At 36.6% G+C, this 22202-nt stretch overlaps 1 protein-coding gene across 1 annotated transcript in view; it reads left to right on the forward strand.

Annotated features, from left to right (window-relative positions):
• Positions 1–22202, forward strand: part of ASAP1 (ArfGAP with SH3 domain, ankyrin repeat and PH domain 1) — a 146775-nt gene that overhangs the window by 99630 nt on the left and 24943 nt on the right. The window contains exons 15-24 of the mRNA XM_017746044.1: positions 997–1045; positions 6733–6896; positions 8456–8589; positions 9667–9758; positions 10300–10486; positions 12905–12990; positions 14519–14634; positions 16757–16824; positions 19297–19404; positions 20762–20990. Coding sequence (XP_017601533.1) covers positions 997–1045; positions 6733–6896; positions 8456–8589; positions 9667–9758; positions 10300–10486; positions 12905–12990; positions 14519–14634; positions 16757–16824; positions 19297–19404; positions 20762–20990 — 1233 coding nt within the window. The remainder of the gene's footprint in view (positions 1–996; positions 1046–6732; positions 6897–8455; positions 8590–9666; positions 9759–10299; positions 10487–12904; positions 12991–14518; positions 14635–16756; positions 16825–19296; positions 19405–20761; positions 20991–22202) is intronic.

Raw genomic sequence — 22202 nt, forward strand, 5'->3', positions numbered from 1 at the left:
CAGGTCTATCCAGACACACACAGTGCCTCATGAGTGTCCAGAGCCTCTAGTTCTGATGATGAACAAATAGATATAGAACCTTTTCTCTGTGTAGGTGTGACATGAATACTGTTTGTTTGTGACAAGCCATGAAATGCAGCATATGTGCTTCTCCCTAAGTTCAGAGAGATGTTTAACAACTTACTGGAACATGCATTAGCTATATCCACCAGGAGAGGGGAAAGACCTTTGGCTTTATCCAATTCAGTTATTTTTCTGCTTTTTGAGTGCTATTTGAAGGAATGAGGAAGAGAAGGAGACCTAATTTCTCTTTTTCTCTTACCATACATTAAAAATACACTTCTGTTTCTCTGAAAATTGGTACTGCCTTGTCTTCTGAGCGTTAACGCTCCTGTGGTTTCCCTTCTTCCCATTTTGGTCTTGTACAGAAGGTATTTTTATTCAGTCTGGTTTTAAAAACTCTTTTGAAGGTGATGAGTCAACTTACTGTTTTCAGGCTTTGCATAGAGTATTAATCAACAAACACTTCCAACATTCTGTATTGAAAAGGACAGTCTAGGAAACCTTTGATTGTGGCAGATAATAGCTACTTCATGTCTCATCTGTTGGTTAATAAAAAGAATTTTCTTGGCTCAACTGAAAGGAAAAATTATATAAAAGGAATAAATTAATTTTTCCCTCTTCTCCTAATTATGTTTCAGTTTTGACTTCTGAAAGGGTAAAATTTGATCCATATGTTTATTTTTCTGTAATATTTCAAAACTTAAGACTTTTGAAATACCTACAACTGGTATGCATCAAAATTTAGAGTTTCATCTTCCTTTTTTCATTTTTTTTTGGAATTGTTATCCATAGCTATGAATAAAGGATTAATGATGCCTTTTAAGAGAAATTGCTCTTGAAGGCTTTAGCTGCCAAATAAGTTTTAGTACCAAATATGTAGACACATTAAGTTTTTTCATGTGCCAAATGAAAAGATGTATTTCTTTATTTCAGATAACAGAACATACCACTTTCAAGCAGAAGATGAACAGGAATACGTAGCGTAAGAATGTTTACATTTTTTCAAGTTTATTTTGCCAATAGAGATGTATAAAATCACACATAACAACAGAAATAATTTTCTCAGCTGATGCATAAGTAGTGCTTACCGTCTCTTTTTTCTGCTGTTATGAATCTGTAAATGTAAATTATTTTGTGTCACACTACAGAGCTCTTTTAAAACCTAGTTATGTTAAAAACAAAACTAAACCAAACCAAACTAACCAAAACCCCATTTAGATTGTGTATCCTGCCAGTACATGGTTTGTGTGAAGTGCTTGGTATGATATTGTAGATCAGATTATTAAGATTCAAATGAAATATTTTAAAATTCTTCTCAAATCTTCTCTGTTAACCCTGTTCTGCAGTTACTTCTTTTCCTCTTGATCCTACCTTTTCCTTGAAATAAAAGATAATGAATAGATAAAAGATTTCCATATGACACATAGAATATATGTACAGGCAGTACGTTTTTTCTTCTGTAGGCCTAGAAATAAACAGCAAAGCACATTTGTGTACTTCAGAATACAGGAACTTATTTCATTAATGCATGTTTCCAACCAGATTATTTCCAATAAAACAGTCTTTTTTCCTGCTGCATCAGACTATTTCCTGAGAACCATGTACCTCTGGTTTTTCCTCCTTTGTCACCAGACATGTGTTGTGCGTGTTGTCTAATGCTCAACACCTGACAGTTCCAGGAAAAAAGTTACTTCTGAAGAGGACAGCAAAGGCTTCCTCATTCTTTCCTTACATATCCACGTTCTAGTGGAAGACTGTGTTGCTCCATGTGTATTTTAAAAGTACAGGGAATGTTTGTAGGGTGTTTCACTTGTTTGGTAGTGATGGGTGGCAGTGGCATTGACAGCTCAACCTTGGGACTCATGGGTAAAATAAAAGGGCTGAAGAATTCTTTGTTGTGCAGCTATTTCCTTCTGGTCTTCCACAGCTTTATGTTGGTTCTTACAGTGCAAAGCTGACTTGCTAGTCATGATTACTGCATTCATCCTGGAACTTAATTATTCCAGTAATTTTCTTAGCCGAGAAGAAAATACTGTTGTTTCTGATGAGTCATAAGTTTTTGGTACTCTGCCATAAATTAATTTTTACTGTGTTAGTTGGTTTAAAAGGTGAAGTGCTTTGTTTGGGGTTTTTTGTCTTAACACACGAGCAAAGTAGGGGAAGAATGATTAGCAATAACCTTCTTCTGAGAGGCAGATCAGTAAATTTAGTTTAGCAGGCTGCCTGTTGGACTGTTTTGAAATTCCAGGCTGGTTTTATTTCCCATTAGAAGCACTGAAGTTTTGTTTATCACTCTAAAGTCAAGTGGCTGAGGAAATTACTTGCATTGGAATAAAGAATCCTAGAATATCTTAAGTTGGAAGGATCATTGAGTCCAACTGCCTGCTCCTCCCAGGACTACCTACAAGTAAATCATGTGACTGAGAGCATTGGCCAGATGCTCCTTGAACACTAACAGGGTTGATGTCCTGACCATTTCCCCAGGGAGCCTGTTCCAGTGACCAACCGCCCTTTCAGTGAAGAGCCTTTTCCTGGTGTCCCATCTGAACTTCCCCTGATGCAGCTCCCTTGCTTTTCCACATGTCCTGATGTAGATCACCAGAGAGAGGAGTTCAGCACCTCCCGTTCTGCTGCCCCCCTTGAATGGGTGTGAATGTGCTGATGAGCAACTGCAATACAACTAAACATTCTGTTTTTCTTGTGCAGCCACTGAGTGGACGCTAAAAGCTTTACTCTCTAAAGTATCATGGGAACAGCATCCCTTGGATTTCCAGGCTTAGTGATTTAAGGGTGTTCTGCAGGAACTACTTGATGTAACTCCTCAATTAGAGTTGTCATCCTCTTGTTTCAATTTCCTCCTGACTGGTATAGGTGTGCCTCTCTCTTCTTCCTTTCCTCTTGTGTTTTGTCCACACAGTTTTAGTGCTGCCTCTGTTCTGTCCTTTTTACTTTGTGAACCAAGGGAAAAATAAATGTGTAAATAGATTTTCAAATCAGCTTCCTTACAGACTCACATCTAAATAGAGACAAAAGAAAGATGCATCTTTTTATTCTAGTTTTACTGACCTTGCATACATTTTCCTAGTGATCATTTTACACTGCTTCCATAAATAGCTCCTCAAACTGCATAATATTAATAATAATAATTTCTAAAAGGAGATTTAAAAAAAAAAACATACATACAAAGCACTGTAGCCTACATTCTGTTACAGGTTTGTTACTGCTTCACCTCAAACATTTCCTTCAGGCCAGTGCCTTTCTTCATTTTTATCCAGGCAGCTGTTTGTTGGCCTTTAATTACTGATTGACAGTCCTTAAGTTCTCAGTGGATTATTAGTTTCTCTAGTAGACAAAGTACAGTGTATAGGGGGAAGTGGGGTGTGGGTAGTGTGTTTCTGTATGTGCATGTAAATATATATTTATGTGTAGATTGTAAGAAAAGTAACCTGATTTTTTTAACATATGCAATAGTAGTTGCTTTCTGGTTTTTGTAATTGTGGATAGGGCTAAACATACTCTGGTGATGAGCTTTGGGTTCTTTTCTACCCTCTTTTTAAAGATCAAGAGCATATCTTTACCTGCAGGAAGTGCCTGGATTATAAACAAACCTAGGTTTAGAAAGTTTTCTATGGAGAAACAGACATCTAACTTCAGTCTAATTTTTAGCAACAGTCCTCAGATGTTTTTCACCTTGCAAAGACTGAGTTGAAGGCATTGATACTATCTGATGCTTCTTCCATACAAAACAAGTTATATCTCAATATTTGAAAAACGTTATGCTATTCTTGTTCTGATTGTGCATTTACCTGGAAACAACAATAGTGATTGCAATAGCGATTGTCAGAAGAGACAGACAAATTTTTTCTGCAAAATGAAAAAAACCCCAACTATTAGACTCGTTCTTATTCTTGGGGGAGGGTTTTTTATCAACTTGGAAATACTGAAGAAAAATAAGAGAAACCTGAGTGACGGTTTGGTCCATGCAAGGTTAATGAACTCCTTCCATTTCCTGGTGGAAATGGAAAAACCTATGATGCCAGATTTTTGTTTAGCCTTGTTTCTTCAAAACTTCAAAGCTGAATCTCCAGCAAACAAAATGCCTTAAAGCATGATAAGAAATTGCTTATTCAGAAGTTGGTATTCAGAAAAACAAGTTTAAGAGATGATTGGACCACCTGTTTATTGTATTTGGTAGAATAGTATCATAGACTTGCTTGGGTTGGAAAAGACCTTTAATATCATTGAGTCCAACCATTAATCAAACACTGCCAAGCCCACAATTAAACCATGTCCCCAAGTGCCTCATCCACACATCTTTTAAAGCCCTCCAAGGATGGTGGCCCAACCACTTCTCTGGGCAGCTTGTTCCAGTGCTTAAAAACTCATTTTGTGAATTTTTTTTTTTTTCCTAATATCCAATCTAAGCCTCTGCTGGCACAGCTTGAGGCCATTTCCATTTGTCCTAAAACAAGAAGACAAAGCAATTCTGTAAGACTTCATTAATCTTTAAATTAATTGAAAGAACACCACGAAGTATTTACTACCAGAAGGTTTTTGACTATTCATTTGGCACTGGCAGTATTGTGAAATAAAGCAAATACATGGGGTTTTTTTAATAAAGGAAGAATAAGAAAGACTAGTACAGATAAGAAAAAGAGAAGAAGAGCAGTTAGAAGGAGTTTTATAAACTATTTACATTTAATTAACATACCATATTTACTGACTTAATTGTTTATTTTTGAGTATGCAGCCTACTAGGAAGGCCTGGTGACCAGCTGGGCACTTCTTGATAAACAGCACCAGTCATTCAGAGCATGTCTGTCCTTGTGCTTGTGCTTGTCAGGGAAGAGCTGCCACTGTGGTGCCTCTTGCTCTGACTCAAGGGTGACCCCGTGACAGTCTTGGACAGAGGGTTCCTTCTACCTGAGCAAACACAACCAAAGTAATGATTGCTCTGACAGTTTAGATGCTCGTAATAAGGAAATCTGTATCGAACTAACAGCTGGCTCAGTTGTGTTGTGTTTGTTTTAGTTGCATCTAATAATTTTTTAATTGTTACTGCTTAGTTGAGTTTTATTCAAGTTCTGCCTTTTTAACAAACTAATCAAATTGTAAAGCTGAAAGAAATTGTGCACAAATGTCAGGATAAATGTTGTTTGTCTGAGCTAAATTATTATTTTACTCTGTGTATTTAACCAAACATTGATATAATATTAGGAACAAGACACCACTGCCTTTTATTTTTTTTAATAACATTGAATTTGATCATTAAAATTGCAGAAGAATGCCCTCTAGTGTGGGTTCATCTCATGTAATGAGAAAGGTTCATGTACCTTTATTGTTTTCAGCATGTAAACTATGGAGCAAATTTGTGCTCAAGACTTTCCGTTTCTCTTTTATTTGAAGGTTGATTTTTCAAAATTTTTAAATCATTTTAAGCACAAGTTCCTAGATTATATTCTGCACAAAAAAATTTTAAAAATGTACGTGCATGAAGTATATAATATAGACTGACCATATGTTAATTCAGGCTCCGAGTCTGTGTTCTAAGATTACACACATAAATTTCTCTCTGAAATCCTTTAAAGCTAATCTTTTCATTGTTATTTCAATGAGAAATTATGAATTTCAATCTGAAGTTCTCTTAGTTTGTTTAGATGACCATAACCATTTCTGCATATTTCAGAAGACTGATGGTTGCAGACAATCTGAACATTGTAAACATGAAGTGCCTTGAGGACATGGCCAATTTAAAATATTTCTGCATAAAAAAAAAATAAAAATTATTTGCAGTAGATCTAAAATCATCTAAAATCACTGTACCTGGGAGGATTTCTTTTTAACTTGCTCTTTTTCTAAATTAGAACACTGAATCTGCAATGTTCTTGTCCTTAATGGAACTGCTTTCCCCTCTTTACTTCTACATGTAGCACAGCAGCTACTGAAAATGTGTTTTGTTTGGTTTTAATGAAAACATTATTGTGTAAACAGCAACTTGCAGAGTGATTGGGAGGGAAGGCAATAGTGCCTGAGATACAATTAAAGTCTTGATTTGTTGCACTCAACTGTTGCTCCTAAAATTTTATGTCGGCTGTTGGTAATATTACTCTCCTGTCATCCTTCTCTTCCTTAGCCCCTTGGTTGCCATGGAAATTCTCATTAATTTGGGTATTACAGTCTGACTCTGATTAGTGCACAGAGACCTGCATTTTAAAAGGCAATGAGACACCAACACATTCACCAGGGTTCTTGCTGTTTCCTCTGTGAAGAGAAAGATGCACACTGGAGAAAGTAGGGGGTATCATTTTCTCCAGGATAGACTTCAGGAAGATTTTGGGCACATTTTAAAGCAGTTAAATTTACAGGAGATTAATTGCCCCCTTTCTCTTCCACAACTTCTGCTTATTTGAGAAACCTGAGAACTTGACTTTAAAGCTGTTCACCAAAGGGATGTTAGAATTAAGACTGTTTGTCTCTTCTCATTCTTACTTACCTTTTCTCAAATCTTTCCCTTTTGTGTCTCACTGTTCCCCCTCCTCAGTCTCTCCCACAATACAGTCCTTCCCTGTAGTCCCACTAATATTTTGTTCCTGGCAAGATTTCTACAGTTTGTAGATTAACTTGTATTTGCAAATGCAGATCTTCATTAAGGTCTTTATCTTGTGCTAGATGGATATCAGTATTGACTAACAGCAAAGAAGAAGCATTAAATATGGCATTCCGTGGAGAGCAGAGCACAGGTGAAAACAGTTTAGAGGATCTGACAAAAGCCATTATTGATGACATACAGAGATTACCCGGAAATGAAGTCTGTTGTGATTGTGGCTCACCAGGTATCTCCATTTGTTCATGTCATCAACTTCTTGTTGGGAGCAAAGTAATTTCTTTAAAGAAGTGTTTGTAGAGTGCAAACTAATTTTCTAAGTGATGTTTCTCAGTCTTCAACCTGTTTTTAAAAGAACAAATATGACTTTCCTACATTAGTTCTGTTTAATTCACTAAAATATTTTTGTGTGTTGTCTGTGCTTACTTCCAGCAGTTCAAGCCCCTCTGGAGTTTGAACTGTTCTTGTTGCACTGTGTCTAGATGCTTGTTGCACTTGAATGGAAGTTGCTTGGCATCACTGATCCTGTGCATGCTACTAAGTAGAAGTGAGTAATATTTAGACAATGATTGTGGAAAAATTGACCTGGCCAGGATCTTACTCTGAGGCTTTATCTTGGCATGAGACTATGGGAATTGCACTATCGGAAGTATTCAGAGGTGGAATAAGTAGTCTTGTGCAAAGAATGAGACCCAGAGTTGAAATCCTGTCACATAATATCTTCAGAAGTACAGAGTTACAGGTCAGTTATGCGTCACTCAGAGCTTGAGAAGGGGCAGCTGGTCACAGTACACTGAGCTGGTGTGGGAGCTGTGGGAGCTGGCAGCTGCTGCAGCTTTCTCATCTAAAGAGACACTTCAAGAAGGTGATGCTCATTTGGAACTGAGTAGATCGTGTTTATCTTGCAGATGCTTGCTGATGCCGAACTGATCCAAACTTGAAATAGCTAGAGAAAATTACAACCTGGGATATAATTATGTCAAATCCTGGAACTGGTTCATTCAATTATTTCATTATGTAAAGCTATAGAAACTTCAGATTACAGTTCTCATTCATCTTTTAATTTGTACTAAAGTTTTAAGCTTCACCTCTGTACTCCAGCTTGCTGCTTTAAATCTCTTGGCTTAATGCTTCAGCAGTTACTATTTAATGTCAAGGAAAAGATTAATTTGAAGACATGTATGTGCACAAAGTATGTCTGGAGCTTTTTCTTTTCCTTAAAAACTGGTCATGCTTCTTATGTAGCATTCAATAGTATAAAATCTATTCTAATATTACATGCAGATCTCCTCCATGACAGCATTTTAATTTTTTTTTTTCCTGGACTAGCCAACACTCCTCAAATTTTTTACAGCATGCTGCTGTTTTACATACTGAAAAGTGCTATGATTAATCTTTTATGAAGGATTATTTAAAGTTTAAGAAGTAAATTTTAAAACTTCACAGGTTGTCGAATTTAGGAGATCTGTTACTTTTAAAAACAGGAAGTAATTTGTACAGGAAACAAATCCTAAATGAATTGAAATACATTAATTCAGTATGAATTAGTAAGTCCAAATTCAGTGCCTTTAGGACCATTATTAAATCTCAAAAGCTTCATTCCATTGGTAGCGATTTTTGTGGTAGTGGTTAAATTTGCACTTGAGTTTGGAGAAAAGTATGGAATATTCTTAGTTTATTTCCATTCTTTGAAACATTAAATAAGGAATCATTTCAGAATACATTTCTTACCACGATTGAAAATCTTTCTTGGACTTTGATTAAATGCTTTGTTTTTCATTTCTACAGATCCAACATGGCTATCAACTAATTTGGGCATTTTAACCTGCATTGAGTGTTCTGGAATACACAGAGAAATGGGTGTCCATATTTCTCGAATCCAGTCTTTGGAATTAGACAAATTAGGAACATCTGAACTCTTGGTAAGTTTCTTTAATTTATATTGAGGTTTTTTTAGTCAAATGTTGACCTATATGTAGGAAGCACTGAAATATACAATTTACTGTTAATCTTTTTCAAGAAATGTGTTTTTGCAGAATTCCTCATTCATATTTCTGTAGATATTTTACAGGTGCATGGTTATATATTATTACATATTATTGATGCTCTTGTCACTTGTCATTTCATGTCCTGAGGTGTCGCAGAATGAGTATTGACATCCATTGTAATTTATTTGTGCCATCAGAACTTTGGCTCTCAGTAGATGATCTTAATCCCAAAATCAGGGCGGTCTAAAAGCTCATGCAATTTGAAACATGAAGCTAATTTGACTTGGCAAAGGAGAATGACTGTTGCTAATTCTGAAAGAAAAATGTTGGAGGAATCTTAATTTGATGAATGAAATCATGTGATGTTGAAGTTATGAAAGGAATCTGATGTGAGACTACCAAAAAAAAAAAAGAAAAAAACCAAAGGAAAAATATAAACAAATAAAAAAGAAACTGTTGCAGAATTTTTATCTCCCTAGCTGTGTTTGGCCTGAAAGAAGACACTTGTTACAGAGATTTTATATGGGAAAATTGAGAGAAGATGTAAGGCAGATCTGGATTTGGGTATAGGTTCAACATTACCACTTGCTCTCTTCTAGAAATATTGAGTTACTTTGAAAAGTTACTATTAATTTAAATCAAATTTTACTATGCCTGATCTTCAGTGGGTCTGAGCTTCTTTCCCAAAGCAGCTTCCTCATCAGTGTACCAGCACCATTTCAGTGTTCATGCTGCTGGTTCCTCATTCCGGTTTTGTGTTGGAGGCAGATTGTCTTGAAATGCAAATAATTCTGTGACTGTGAAGTCTATTGTACAAGTTATGACATAACAGAATTTAATTTTTTTTTTAACTGCTCTGTATTTACATGTAATCATTATGCTTTAACTTCGCAGTCCTGTGTGTTCCATCTTTTATTAATAGTGTGGAAAATGCACATTAATAGTCCAGTTTTTAGGTTGCTGCTAAACCCCAAAAATCCTCACCTTCATTTATTCTTTTTCTTATTGCAGCTGGCCAAGAATGTAGGAAATACTAGTTTTAATGATATTATGGAAGGGAATTTACCTAGTCCTTCACCTAAACCCAGTCCATCAAGTGATATGTAAGTTTTGAATCGTTAAACTCTGAAGTTTACTGTGGAATATATCTGTGATGTAAAGTGTCTTAAACACTAACCAAGCCAGGGGAAGATTAGGATAGCAGAAGGTTTTACTCCCACTGCAGAGCTTCACAGAAGTTCAGTCTCCAGTCATATAGCCACATTTCAGCTACCTCAGTTTCTCTGTGTATAAAACTCTTAGTCTGGGTTTCAATTTGATTGTTTGGATTGTTTTGAGTTTTGTAGTAAACCCTCAGATGATAAACATAGTGGACTAAATGGCAGTAGCTCTGCTTTTGCTTTGATCTTAGGCCCCAGTCAGAGTAATTTTTACATAGAAGACAGGATAAAACTGACAATGTTCCATATTTTGGGCTTGTTTGCAAGAAAGATGTGCAGTGTAGCAATAAATAACACACATTTTATCAGATAATTTCCTTCTTCCCTCCTCAGCTTCCAAGTTAGACAAGGTGATTTTAAATTATAATCATTGACCCATTTTTCTAAAAATTTCTAAAGCAAGCTCTATTTTCACACCTCACAGGACTGCACGTAAAGAATTTATCACTGCTAAATATGTAGATCATAAGTTCTCTAGGAAGACTTGTGCATCTGCAGCAGCTAAACTGAGTGAATTACTTGAGGCTGTCAAATCCAGGGATTTACTTGCACTAATTCAAGTCTATGCAGAGGGGGTAGAGCTAATGGAGCCGCTGTTGGAGCCTGGACAGGTAAGCTTATCAGGTAAACAATGATTATTTTAAATCATATATGTTTGTAAAATGCCCAGGATCTGGGGCTGCTACTTTAGATGATAAAACAAGAGAAATAACATATGAAAATGGTGGGGTTTTTCTTCCTTTCCTTATCGTGGCATCCTTGTGGAGAGGGAAAAGAATACTTTATCTTTTGTCATCAATTGGTCTAAAGGAGTGTGAAATGTAATAGTGATATCATACACTGTTTTGGTGCAACTATAATGTGTTTAAAAGCACCTTTCCTGCAGTGTGCCTTCTTTAGAAAAAGTCCCAGAGATGGGGGACTTGGCTTGATAGCCCAGGGTCACCTGATACCACATACAGTATCATACCTGCTTTTAAAAAAGTGGCTGAAGAAACACATTATTGATTGTCTGCAAGTCTCTGTTTATTGTAGATGAGGAAAGAATAAATCTTATGACTTCACAGTTTCTGATGAGACATTTACAGAAGTAAATCAACCAGGAAGATTCTTTTGTGTGTGTGTGTGTGTGTATCTGTTCTATCAAGTTTTGAGTACTTGATCTTCCTTCTGAAATCAGTAACAGTTTTTGGAAAAATCGGTCCAGGTTGACCTTAATTATCCATGGACATATGTTAATCACAAGCAAAGTAACCAGTTTTTATAGATAATCAATGCCATGTAACCACTTGCTCAGCAAAGTTTTCTCCCATCACTTTTAAACCCAACCTGGAGAAATGTCAGAGAATATTTTCAACTATTTGTGTGAAAACAGCTAAGTTGGCAAAGGACACAGTGCCTGTCCGTGTTCAGTGAAAGGAATAAGTTCAGTATAGTCTCAGCACTTGAGCTATCACACAGTGCTTATCATGGAAACACATTACAAATTCTCTGACTGCAAGGTCAGCTTTCTGTATTTGTCATCCACAGCAGTTACAACAGAATTAGCTCCTCAATCTTCCCAGCTATAACAGGCAGTGATATCTAGAAAGGTATGAGCACCAATTGAAATGTAGTTTGGACATTTATAGAAGCATTCTCCTCTGTAAATTCTCTGATGTTTAATTTTATAATATCTTTTTAATTAGGACTTTAAGTATATATACTGTAATATGCTTTTTAAAATGTTCTTTATGATCAATAGGAATTAATGAAATCTAAATTTAGATTAACTTCTCGTGCAACTTTTAAATGGCATTAAAGAGCATTTCTATTTCTATTTCAATGCATTAATGCATATGATATGTATAGGAAATAAAGTATGATTCAATTCAAGCTCAACAAGGAGAAACCCTATATATGGAGGAAACACCCCATGCACCAAATATATTCTGGGAACCACCCAGCTCTGCCTAAAGAGACCTAGGGGTCCTGATGAACACCAAGGTGAACGTGAGCCAGCAGTGTGCCCTTGTGGCAGAGGTGGCCAGTGGTATTCCAGGCAGCATGGAAGCATTGCCAGCACATGAAGGGCAGTGATCCTCCCCTGCACTCAGCACTGTGAGGCCACAGCTGCAGTGCTGTGCCCAGCTCTGGGCTCCCCATAACAAGAGAGATGTGGACATACTGGAGAGAACACAGTGAAGGGCTACAAACGTGCCTGAGAGTCTGGAGCACCTGGAAAGGCTGAGAGATCTGGGATTGTTCAGCTGGGGGAAGGCTCGGGGGGATCTCATCATTGTATGGAAATACCTGCAGGGAGGGTGGAAAGAAGATGGAGCCCAGCAGTGCCCAGTAATGGGACCAGAGGCAGTGGCAGAGGATGGGAGCACAGGAGGTGCCCTCTGAAGATCAAAAACCTTTTTGTTTTATGAGAATGACCAAACACTGGCACAGGTTGTCCATGGATATGGAGTCTCTGTCCTTGGAGATATTCTAAAGCTGTCTGGACATGGTCCTGGGCAATTGGTCCTTGATGGCCCTGCTTGGCCAGGGAGGTTGAACTAGATAACCTTCACAGGTCCTGTCCAACTTCAACTGTTCTTCAAGTCTGTAAGAGATTTAATGTATGTGGGACTGTGATTTTTGTGATGCTGTTTTTGTAGGAAATAATGTTGGGACTTTGCTTGGTGCTCACCAGGCTGTCATAAAGCAACAAGTACTGCAAACTTACCCAGTATTCCTTGACAGGATCCCTTTCAGTTACTGGTAGCTAAAATGGTTAAAGACTCCTCAGGATTGTTCCATCCAACTGGGAAAAGTGAAAACTTGGTTTGGGAAAGCTGAGATCTCAGAAAGTGTGATGCCATTTCCTTTGAAGCACATGGTGTCTTTTAGAGATAAAAAAAGACAGTAATTATTTTCATCATATTTTCCTAATATTTTTCTTTTGAAAGACTTGTAAAGAGTGAATGACATGTGTCATAGATCTGATATACAAGCTTTTTAGAAATAAGACAGAAATCTAACTTCTGTTTACATGTGTTTAGGAGCCAGGTGAAACAGCACTTCATTTAGCAGTCCGGACTGCTGACCAAACCTCTCTCCATCTGGTTGACTTCCTCGTACAAAACTGGTATGGATTGCTAACTTTTCATTAAATTTTACATGAAAAATGTGGATGTTCAGAGCTATCCTGGCAGTGCCTTGGACAGCATTTGCTCATCACTTATAACCTTTCTCCTTAGACATATTTCAAAAAAGAATAGTTTAGTATCTTTGAGTTGACCTTTGTGCTCCTGAAAAGTAGAGAGAGGGAAAAATCTGTAGATTAAAAACATTGAAAGCAGTTACATAAAAATAAGATGAAAGGAAAAACTCTGTAGTGCACAAGTGGCATTGATTTAGAGCACATAACAATATGAAGCAATGCAAACAAATAGGTACAGGAGGGATGGCAAGTAAATGTGCCAAATACAGGACACATGCAAAGGAATTGTAAGAGTAGAATACAAGGATCTTTCTCAGAAAATTATGAACAGATGCTAGATTGACTTTGAAAGAAGTGTTCCAATAGCTAATAAACTGTATTAAAGCTATTGAAGAGTGTAAATGTCTTAATTAGTAATTTTCAGCATCTAGTTTATTGGCTGAGTTGTTCTTTTTTGTCAAGGAGTGTGTTCATAGAAGTAAAAAACCTTCATGAAAAGTGTGAGTGCTGAGTAGAGGAGAGTGTTATTAAATTAAAAAAAAATAACCTACTAATATATTCAAGCTGTTTGAGATCGTAATTTGAAAAATGCTTAGAAGCCCGAAGTATTATTTTGAGTATTATTAAAAGACTTTTTATTTTGGATGATTATTTAGAATTATTTTGTTTAGTTATGAAGCTTCATAGTTTCTTCAGACAGCTATAATCTTGTATGTGTTTCTGCCTGCTTTGTGGTTTTTTGCGTCAGTCTCAAGTTTAAGAGCATCTTTGCAACCCTGTATGCTCTTTCTGTCCAATATGGGTAACACTGGGAAAAGTGTTCATCTCCTGAGCTTTGCTTTTCTGGTTTATGAAAATACTTTCTTGATCCCAAAATGTCAGGAACAGTTTTTGAGAAACCTGGGTTTAGAACTTGAAAACTGAAGGAAGGGCAGTTTTTAAGGGCACAGCTGGTCTTCCCCTAACTTGGTGTGTTGTCCTTAAATTCCCTCTTACAGTTCTTTTGTTCGTTCTCACAGCCACCCTCTTGATAGTTCCTTGACTGCATGGGACTTATTAACCTCTTTTAATTGTATCAGAATTATTTTTCAGATATTTCTATTGAGCTAATGTAGCATGTTTGCAAAAAGAATTCCAGTAAAGTAGCAGGTGGGAAACAACTGGCATGACCTTAGAGAGATCTAGGTTTGAGTCTCTGAGTTTCACTTCTTTAGTTTTTTGAATGCACATCTGTAGATTCTCAGTCCTTCTAAATCACAACTCAGGTATTTCCAGTGTCCTTGGAACAATTCTTAATAGACTTTGAAAGTAATGTTTAATTTAAAAATATTTTTTCTCCTACTTCATATTTGTCCAGTAAAGTTATTATGCATTTATTATTTATAGGTATGCTGGATCTGGAATGAATAGCACAGCTACTACACTTTTTTTGATTATTTGTTCTTTTTTTTAGTGGAAACCTGGACAAACAAACAGCATTGGGTAATACAGTTCTACACTACTGCAGTATATATAATAAGCCTGAGTGTTTGAAATTGCTTTTGAGGGGGAAGCCAACTATTGATGTAGGTAAGTTCATTATCTAAAACCAGGAAATATAGATTTCCTAAAATTTTTTTCCATTATTTTTGCCACTTTTTTTTATTTCTCTGTGGTAAGTAAACTTGTAATATAAAACTGTGTTAGAAAGATGAAGAACTTGTCAACAAAAAGCCTAAAGGAAACATTCAGTTAAGACAGTTTAAACTGCCTGGAATTTAGGTTTATTGTTTAATCTAGAACTCGTATGTTATAATGCTTCAAATCTTTAATTCCACTCTTAGATACGTGGGCTTTATGTACACAGCACTTAATTCTTCTGTTGATATCAATGGCAGCTGGTGCTGTGGTTTCACCCTGCACATCCCAGCCAACACTGTCACTGATTAGGGAGGGGAGACCATCTAGAAAACAAGAATTACCCTAACTGTGAGCAAACAGAGATTCTATTTTCAACTAAACTTTTGGTAAGCCATTATGAAAAATGAACTGATATAGGTACAGCAAATGTTACAGCTATCTTACACATATAGGTGGCAAAGAGAAGCAGAAAGACAGCTGAGAAAGCTGACCACATGTTTCATGAGTTAGGAAGGTATCCCATGAATCCAGCTTGTTAGGCCCAAGAGTTAAGTGTGATCAGCATGTCTTTACATTCAGCCATTTAATGGTATAGAAGTTTTTTTAACAGCTGATGCAAACTGGAGGGTATGAAATTTTATTGCTCCCTTTTTCTTTATCACCATCACTTTCCTCCACTGCCTGGTAAAGAACTTTTGCATAAACTGAAGTTCACAGTTTAGTTGCAGAAGTCACTGGTTTCCTTTGCCTTCTTATAAACCCTTAGAATATGTTCCAATATTATAAGTGAGAGAATTTAATGTGATGTTTTTTAGCAGTTATAATGGGAAAGCTATCTAAAAAAGTTAAGCAAATTTATTGGTCCTTCCACTGAACTCTCTCATAGGTAGATGCCAGAGGAGTGTTCATACCTTTTTGGTGTCTTGTTTTTTGAGGTTATTCTGTGGGAGAGAGGGAACAAAAGGTGTTCTTTTTGTTGTTTTGTTGAGTGATCTCATATAGGAGCTGTATAGTCTTTAGACCTTGAAACATCAGGTGTATACTTAAAAGTTGAAAGTTTGGAATTTATGTAGTCCTTAAGGTATCTGGGTGTTCACTTCACTTAAGTACTATGTTTTCATACCTTTTCATATTGAACCATCTCAGATAGATCTTTCCATAGGGAAATCCTTCTTCTGGGGATCTGGATTCTTTCAAAGTCATAGGCCTTTCTAGAGGACTGCTTTGCATTCTCTAGGATTGCTGACAGGCTTTCTCTATGTAATATTTCACACAGACATTTATGCTTATAGATCTCAGTTTGATCGTTTTCAGTTCCTGATCACAGAAATGCTTTACAACCTGGTTGTGCTGCAGAGCATTCTCTGTTCCATCTCCATGGCATTTACTGATGTACTGTGAGAGTACATTTTACATAGGTTTTATCCACATCAAGTGTGTTGCTTATTGAGACTTGCTACTGAGCATCTAGGAAGGGTTCCATTATATTCTGTGCGAGAAGACTTTCCAGAGGGCTCAGATACTGCCTTCTTTCTGATCAGGTGTGTAGACCATTTTATAGCTTTGATAAAGACAAAGCTAGAAAGTTTTAAATTCATTCTTGTTCAAATGTCTTCAAATTACGGCTTCAAGCCTCTACATATTAATCAAAGTAAAATCTGTTTGGATCAACATTCACCTTTTTTTTTTTTTTTTTTTAAAGTCTTAGATTAGGGTGGGGTTTTTTTGAGATATCTTACCCTGCCTGCTTGTTTCTCCTGCTTATTCCTGTAAGAGTTTTATGGGCAAAGGTGTAGAGTGGAGATTGAAATTACTAATTTTCTTTATATTTTCTGCTGGGATGGTTTGGAGGGATTTGGGAACCCAGTAGATGCTGCTGTTCAGAAGGAAGCTGATGATACATGAAATGCTTGAGCGCTTGGAGTGGAATCGTAAAGAGCTGCAGCCACTATAGAATAAAGATATTTTTGATCACTTTTAGAAGTTACTGTGCCACAAGTAGTGAAATTTAATAAATTGCTTCTTAAGACATCTCAAAGAATCGCTCTTTTCTGTATTGTTAATTTTGTAGTAAACCAAGCTGGAGAGACGGCTCTGGACACAGCAAAAAGAGTGAAAGCTGTGCAGTGTGAGGAACTGGTAAGAACCGAGCCTGGGGGCAAAGGCAGGGGGGAATGTTTACTTCTTTAAAAATGTGATCTACTTAATATATCACTACCATTGTATCTCACATGTGGTATTGCTGCCAGCTGGCTGTGTGCTGATCTGAAAGCCCTACCACAGGTGACTATTTTCTTACCTAAAACACAGCAGTAATTTTCTTTGTAACAGTTTAAGAAAAAGATCTTTCTTCTAGTGGCAGTACTAGTTATTTTAATGAGAGTATTTGAAGACCTTAAGTACTGGAGGATCAGATGTATCAATAAATACATCATTCAAGGAGATTTGGGCTTCATCACCTCAAAAGTTCCTCTTAGAGGCTTTTATATCAGGAGTCTAAGCAACCCCTGTACTATTAAAGCTGTCAAGACCTTTGGCATTTTTCAGATTATTTAATGGGACAGATAGTTCAGAGATGGTGAAAGTCTTTTTATAAGGAGAATTGAAACAACTTAGAATTACCCTCCTCAAAGGAGAAAGAAGCTAAAGTGTAATGTCTGAAAGTTGGTATATCAAAAGATGTAGAACACCAGCTTCTGTGGGACTTTGTCCCTCTACTGAATATGATCAAAGCAAAAACCTCCTGGAATTTTGAGAATGTGTGAGGTATGTTAACAGACACCACTCAAAAGATTATTGGTGTTCAAGAAATAAAGGTGTCAAGGATTTTCCCAGGTACTCCTCTGAAGCATTTAGCCAGGAAAAAGGATTCTACATCAGACCAACAAGTTTGTTTGTTCTTGGCCCTCTAAGGTGCCACCAGCATGCATTTAGTAAGCAAGTGAATTTACTTACTATCAAGGGACTAAAAAGTGTATCTACTGTGGCAGTTTCACAGTCAAGACAAAACCAGGAGAATTTACAAAACAGTAAACCACATTTTTTTACAGTTTGACACAGTACAAAACAGTGTCGCTTGCCACTTAATTCTGTTTCTTCCTTTTCCTCATTTTGATGATCTGAGGATCATCAGACTTTTGCTCTGCAGCTGGTAATTTTAATACCTTTCCTGTGACAACTGAAAGTTCTTGTCATGAATTAATTATTGAATAATCAAAAGAGCTTGTCCTTCACAAATTGAAGAAATTTTCTGTGTTTCTGGGCATGCAAGTCAGCATTTTGCTATGGTTGATAAGGTGGGACTACTTCTCAGTTACTGCCATGTCTGCTGTGTAAGTAAGTGCTATTTCCAGTGGTTTGAGTCTTTCAGCTGGAAAACAAACTACCTGTGCAGCACACAATGGGGATGGATTGCTTTTAACTTTATAATATCTCTTTAATAAAGTGACATCTGCCATTAACATGGACCAACTGGCTGTGTTACAGAACAGTCAAGTGGATGTTATCAGTGAGCTTATCTAGCAGTTAATCGTTTAGTTATAGTAATCCAAATTCCATTAATACCTCACTGATTATTTCACTTCAGTCTTATAGAGCATTTATGCCTTTTCTCTTTTTTTTTTTTTTAATTTTTGAAGAGGAATATAATTTCTGCATTTTTTTTCCAAAAGCAGCAATGAGTTAAAGTTAAGAGCGAAAAAGAAACATGAATGAGCGCATTGTTTGCCGTGGGCAATAAAAAAGTACAAGATAAATAACTAGGTTTTGCATTATGATAGATGTACTAAACCCATTTCTGTTGCATAACTGGAGTCTTAACTGTTTAATTAAATTCAGTTTCAGCTCAAGTGGGTTCATGAATACTTACATAATAGATTGGAAATACTTTCTTTATTCCAAATTTTATTTCAGGAAGATGGGTAAAGGCGCTCCTGAATCAACTAGTATCAAGTAGACTACATTTCAAAGGATGTGAAGGAATAAATAATGATGGAAAACCTAGGCACTGGAAAGGAAAATTTATCTCCTCAGAATAACCATGAACTACTCTATTAGTTTTTTTGCTGATCATTGAGGTAGTAGTTTTTCAAAGAATGTGAAATATATTATTTGGGCTGGCAAAGTCAAGGAATTTTGTGCTTAAGACATATTGGCCTCATCCAGTGACAGAGAGAGACAAAATATTTAAATAAAGAGTAAATATATTTTCATTTGTCTCAAGTACAGGGATGGTGATTTTGGAGGGGCAGCAGTTGTATGTACCAAAATTTATAAATAGGTTTACTTTTCCTTTTTGGAAAGGAGGGCTCCAGATCAATTCTGCTTTTGTGCGCGTACCTTCTCTTCATGTCATCTTTTCAAATGCTTGTCAAACATGGCAACTTCTGCCCATTTTGAGAAGATAATTCCTTTTGGCATTTTAACTGTTTTTCTGTACCTCAAACAAATGGAGGATGTTTGTGTGATTGCCCTGAAATTGCTTTGTTCTTTTTTGAATCCGGAAAAGTTTTAAACTTTTAAATATTTCAATTTATTTCTTGCCACTAAAAAGAACTTAGTTAGCACCAAAAGAACAACAAGTACTTTAACAAGAATTTTTATTTCTTTCAGCTTTCTCAAGCCAAGGCAGGAAAGCTAAACCCGCACGTCCATGTGGAGTATGAATGGAATCTTCGGCAGGATGAAATTGATGAAAGTGACGATGACTTGGATGATAAGGTGAGTGTGAATTACTGATACGGCTTTGCACAAAAACTGTTAATATCTCTGCTCCCTGGAAATAAATGGTAATTAGAGACCCACTGTTACAGTGGACAACCCACTTTAACCTTTCTTCTCTTACAGGTATTTTTGGGGAAAAAAACCCTAATTTTGAGGCCTGTGTTAAACATGGCCTAAGTGCTTTTTGAATATATTTTGTCAACCTAGTTATGGGCTGTTTCAGAAGTTTGACTTTGACAAGACATACAGCATAATATAAATCAGCAAATCTGGACTGCTTTGTCCTTTTATCTGCTTTAGAATTTTAGGCTGTTAAATTTTAGCTGGAGGAAGTCCAAAGCTTACATACTTAATTTTTTCTATAAATTAATTAAAAACCTAGTTGTTGAATAAATAACTCTATTTTTCATAAACCATGCTGTGCTATTTATTCTGTTTTTTTAAAAAAAGAAGTAATGGAAGGGCAAAACTTGAGGGCATAGAATAATTGCCATCCTAGAGCATGTGAAAAATTAGCCTCGGTGTCCTACTTTAGCAAGTCAGTTAATTACTGTGTGCTCTATTTCTGCAATAAATGCGAATACACCTCTTCTATTTCCTATGAGTGCCGCAGAAAGAAATGTGGACAACTTCTCATTTTCTGTGACACTTGGGACTGAAAAATTCAGAAACCAAAGTAATTTGCATGTCCTCAAGGACAGTAGAGAACAAAATAACCATCTGTGTGAGGAGCCTCAGGAGGATGAGGGATGCTGTGCTGGAGATAATAACCTGAACCAGAGCTGCAGGGAAACAGATCGTGCTCCATGTGCACCCATTAACGTACAGCAGGCAAAAACTGATGTGTAAAATTTCTTCAAAGAGCAATTAGATGCGTTCAAAAAGAGCTGCATCACGGATTGTATTGCTAGTTCAGGGACCAAATAAATCTGATCTGTCAGAAGTGTTTGTTCATTTTTACTAGGCATCAGTGGGGTAATGATACTTGAGGATGATTGTCTAGTCTGAGTAACGTGCCGTATGCATGGGAAATTACTCTTATATTCCAAAATTTTCTAGGCTTTTATTGGTATTTTATTTAGTATGTTACTAGTGTGTATCTCCCGCTTCAAGCTTAAATCTAATTTTGTGTTCGTGATGATCTGTTGATGCTAAAATCTTAATTTTCATTTAGAAGAGAGGACCTATCAGGTTGAATTGCTGAAAAAGGGAGGAATGAGGGCTTATTTGTCCAACAAAGAAAAAAACTAGGCTCATGTTCACTAAATTATGTTCTGGTATGTTATTTTCCAAACATACAAACTATAATTAGTGTTTAGACAGCTGTATCATATCTTTGTTTTTCTATTCACAGCCTAGTCCTATAAAAAAAGAAAGATCTCCAAGACCCCAAAGCTTTTGTCACTCTTCAAGCATTTCTCCCCAAGACAAACTGACTCATCCTTCATTTAGCACTCCCAGAGACAAGCAAAGACTCTCCTATGGAGCTTTTACCAACCAGATCTTTGCTTCTGTAAGCACAGACTCACCCACCTCTCCAACATCTGATGCTCCTCCTCTTCCTCCTAGAAATGCTGGCAAAGGTAAGTCTGTCTCCAAACTACACTTGCAACTGTTGCCCTTCCTTTAACCAGGGCCATTGCAATGTTTCAAGATGCAGCATGTTCTCCTTATTGATGCAGTCGTGTGGTACAATGCATGTTCTAAACCTGGGGGGCACCTTGTAATCGACTCATTCATAACACTGAACATGAATGGGTGAGGAATAAACTAATACTCTGCTAAATGAAAGTCGGTTCGTTTTATGAGACAGCTGCAGTGGATCATGATGGTTTGACCTAGATATCTCTAATCTTCAAGTTTAGAGGATACATTTATGGAAAAAACTTTCTACTGTATTATAATATGTGCGGATCTACTTTTTAGGACAAAGAAACCCTTCATTCCTTGTTACATATTTAATTTAGAAATTGATAAATTGTGTTTTTACAGTAGACTTGTTAGAGAAATCTTTAGTTAGGATGAAGGTTACAGTATAGTTTAACACTTCAGCAATTATGCTGATGCTCCCTTTTGTTAGCACTACTATAACTTAATTTCTCAATTAGTAATTGACTTTGTTTAGGAAAAATGCAGAGATGCTCTCACCAACAAGAGTGAGTAAAAGGGACGGAACAGTGTTGGCATCAAGTGTTTGCTTTTACATGGTTCAGATGCTGTGCTTAAGCACTACAGTTCCATCAGTCTTTGTCATGTACTGGCAACTTTCATATGGATTCCTTGGCTCTCTCTTTTAATCAGGTTTGTTTGCCTTTACAAGGCAAAGCAATTTTGCCAGGGTTTGCATTTTTCACATGAGATTTTTTAATCTGTGTTTCACTGGGGACTCAGTTGTATTCCTTGTAATTTTACTGTGTCGCTCTGCTCGTTGGTATTGTAAGATTCTACTTTTTCCTTTCACTCTCCCATCCCCTTTACATGCTCTGTCTCAGTCTGCTATGGGTTGTTCATTGCAAACACAATGTACTGGCTTAGATGTTCCTTCATGACCTAGGATAACTTCTTTTTTTGTCATAAAGTTGCAAGACTTGGAAATTAATCATACATCCCATTTCCTGAAGAAGGTTAATGAGGTTGTATCTGATGTCTATCTGTTCACACTGCTTAGTATATTGTCATCTTTCAATAGATTTTAGTGAACTTTATTTCTTTGTCATTATATAGTGGAGATCTCGTACAGACTTACCTAGAAAACTGTCTTTTTCTCCAGGAAGTGGAATATTTATGTTCATGTT

The sequence above is a fragment of the Corvus brachyrhynchos genome, unplaced genomic scaffold (assembly GCF_000691975.1).
Source record: "Corvus brachyrhynchos isolate BGI_N302 unplaced genomic scaffold, ASM69197v1 scaffold28, whole genome shotgun sequence".
Classification (NCBI taxonomy): domain Eukaryota; kingdom Metazoa; phylum Chordata; class Aves; order Passeriformes; family Corvidae; genus Corvus; species Corvus brachyrhynchos.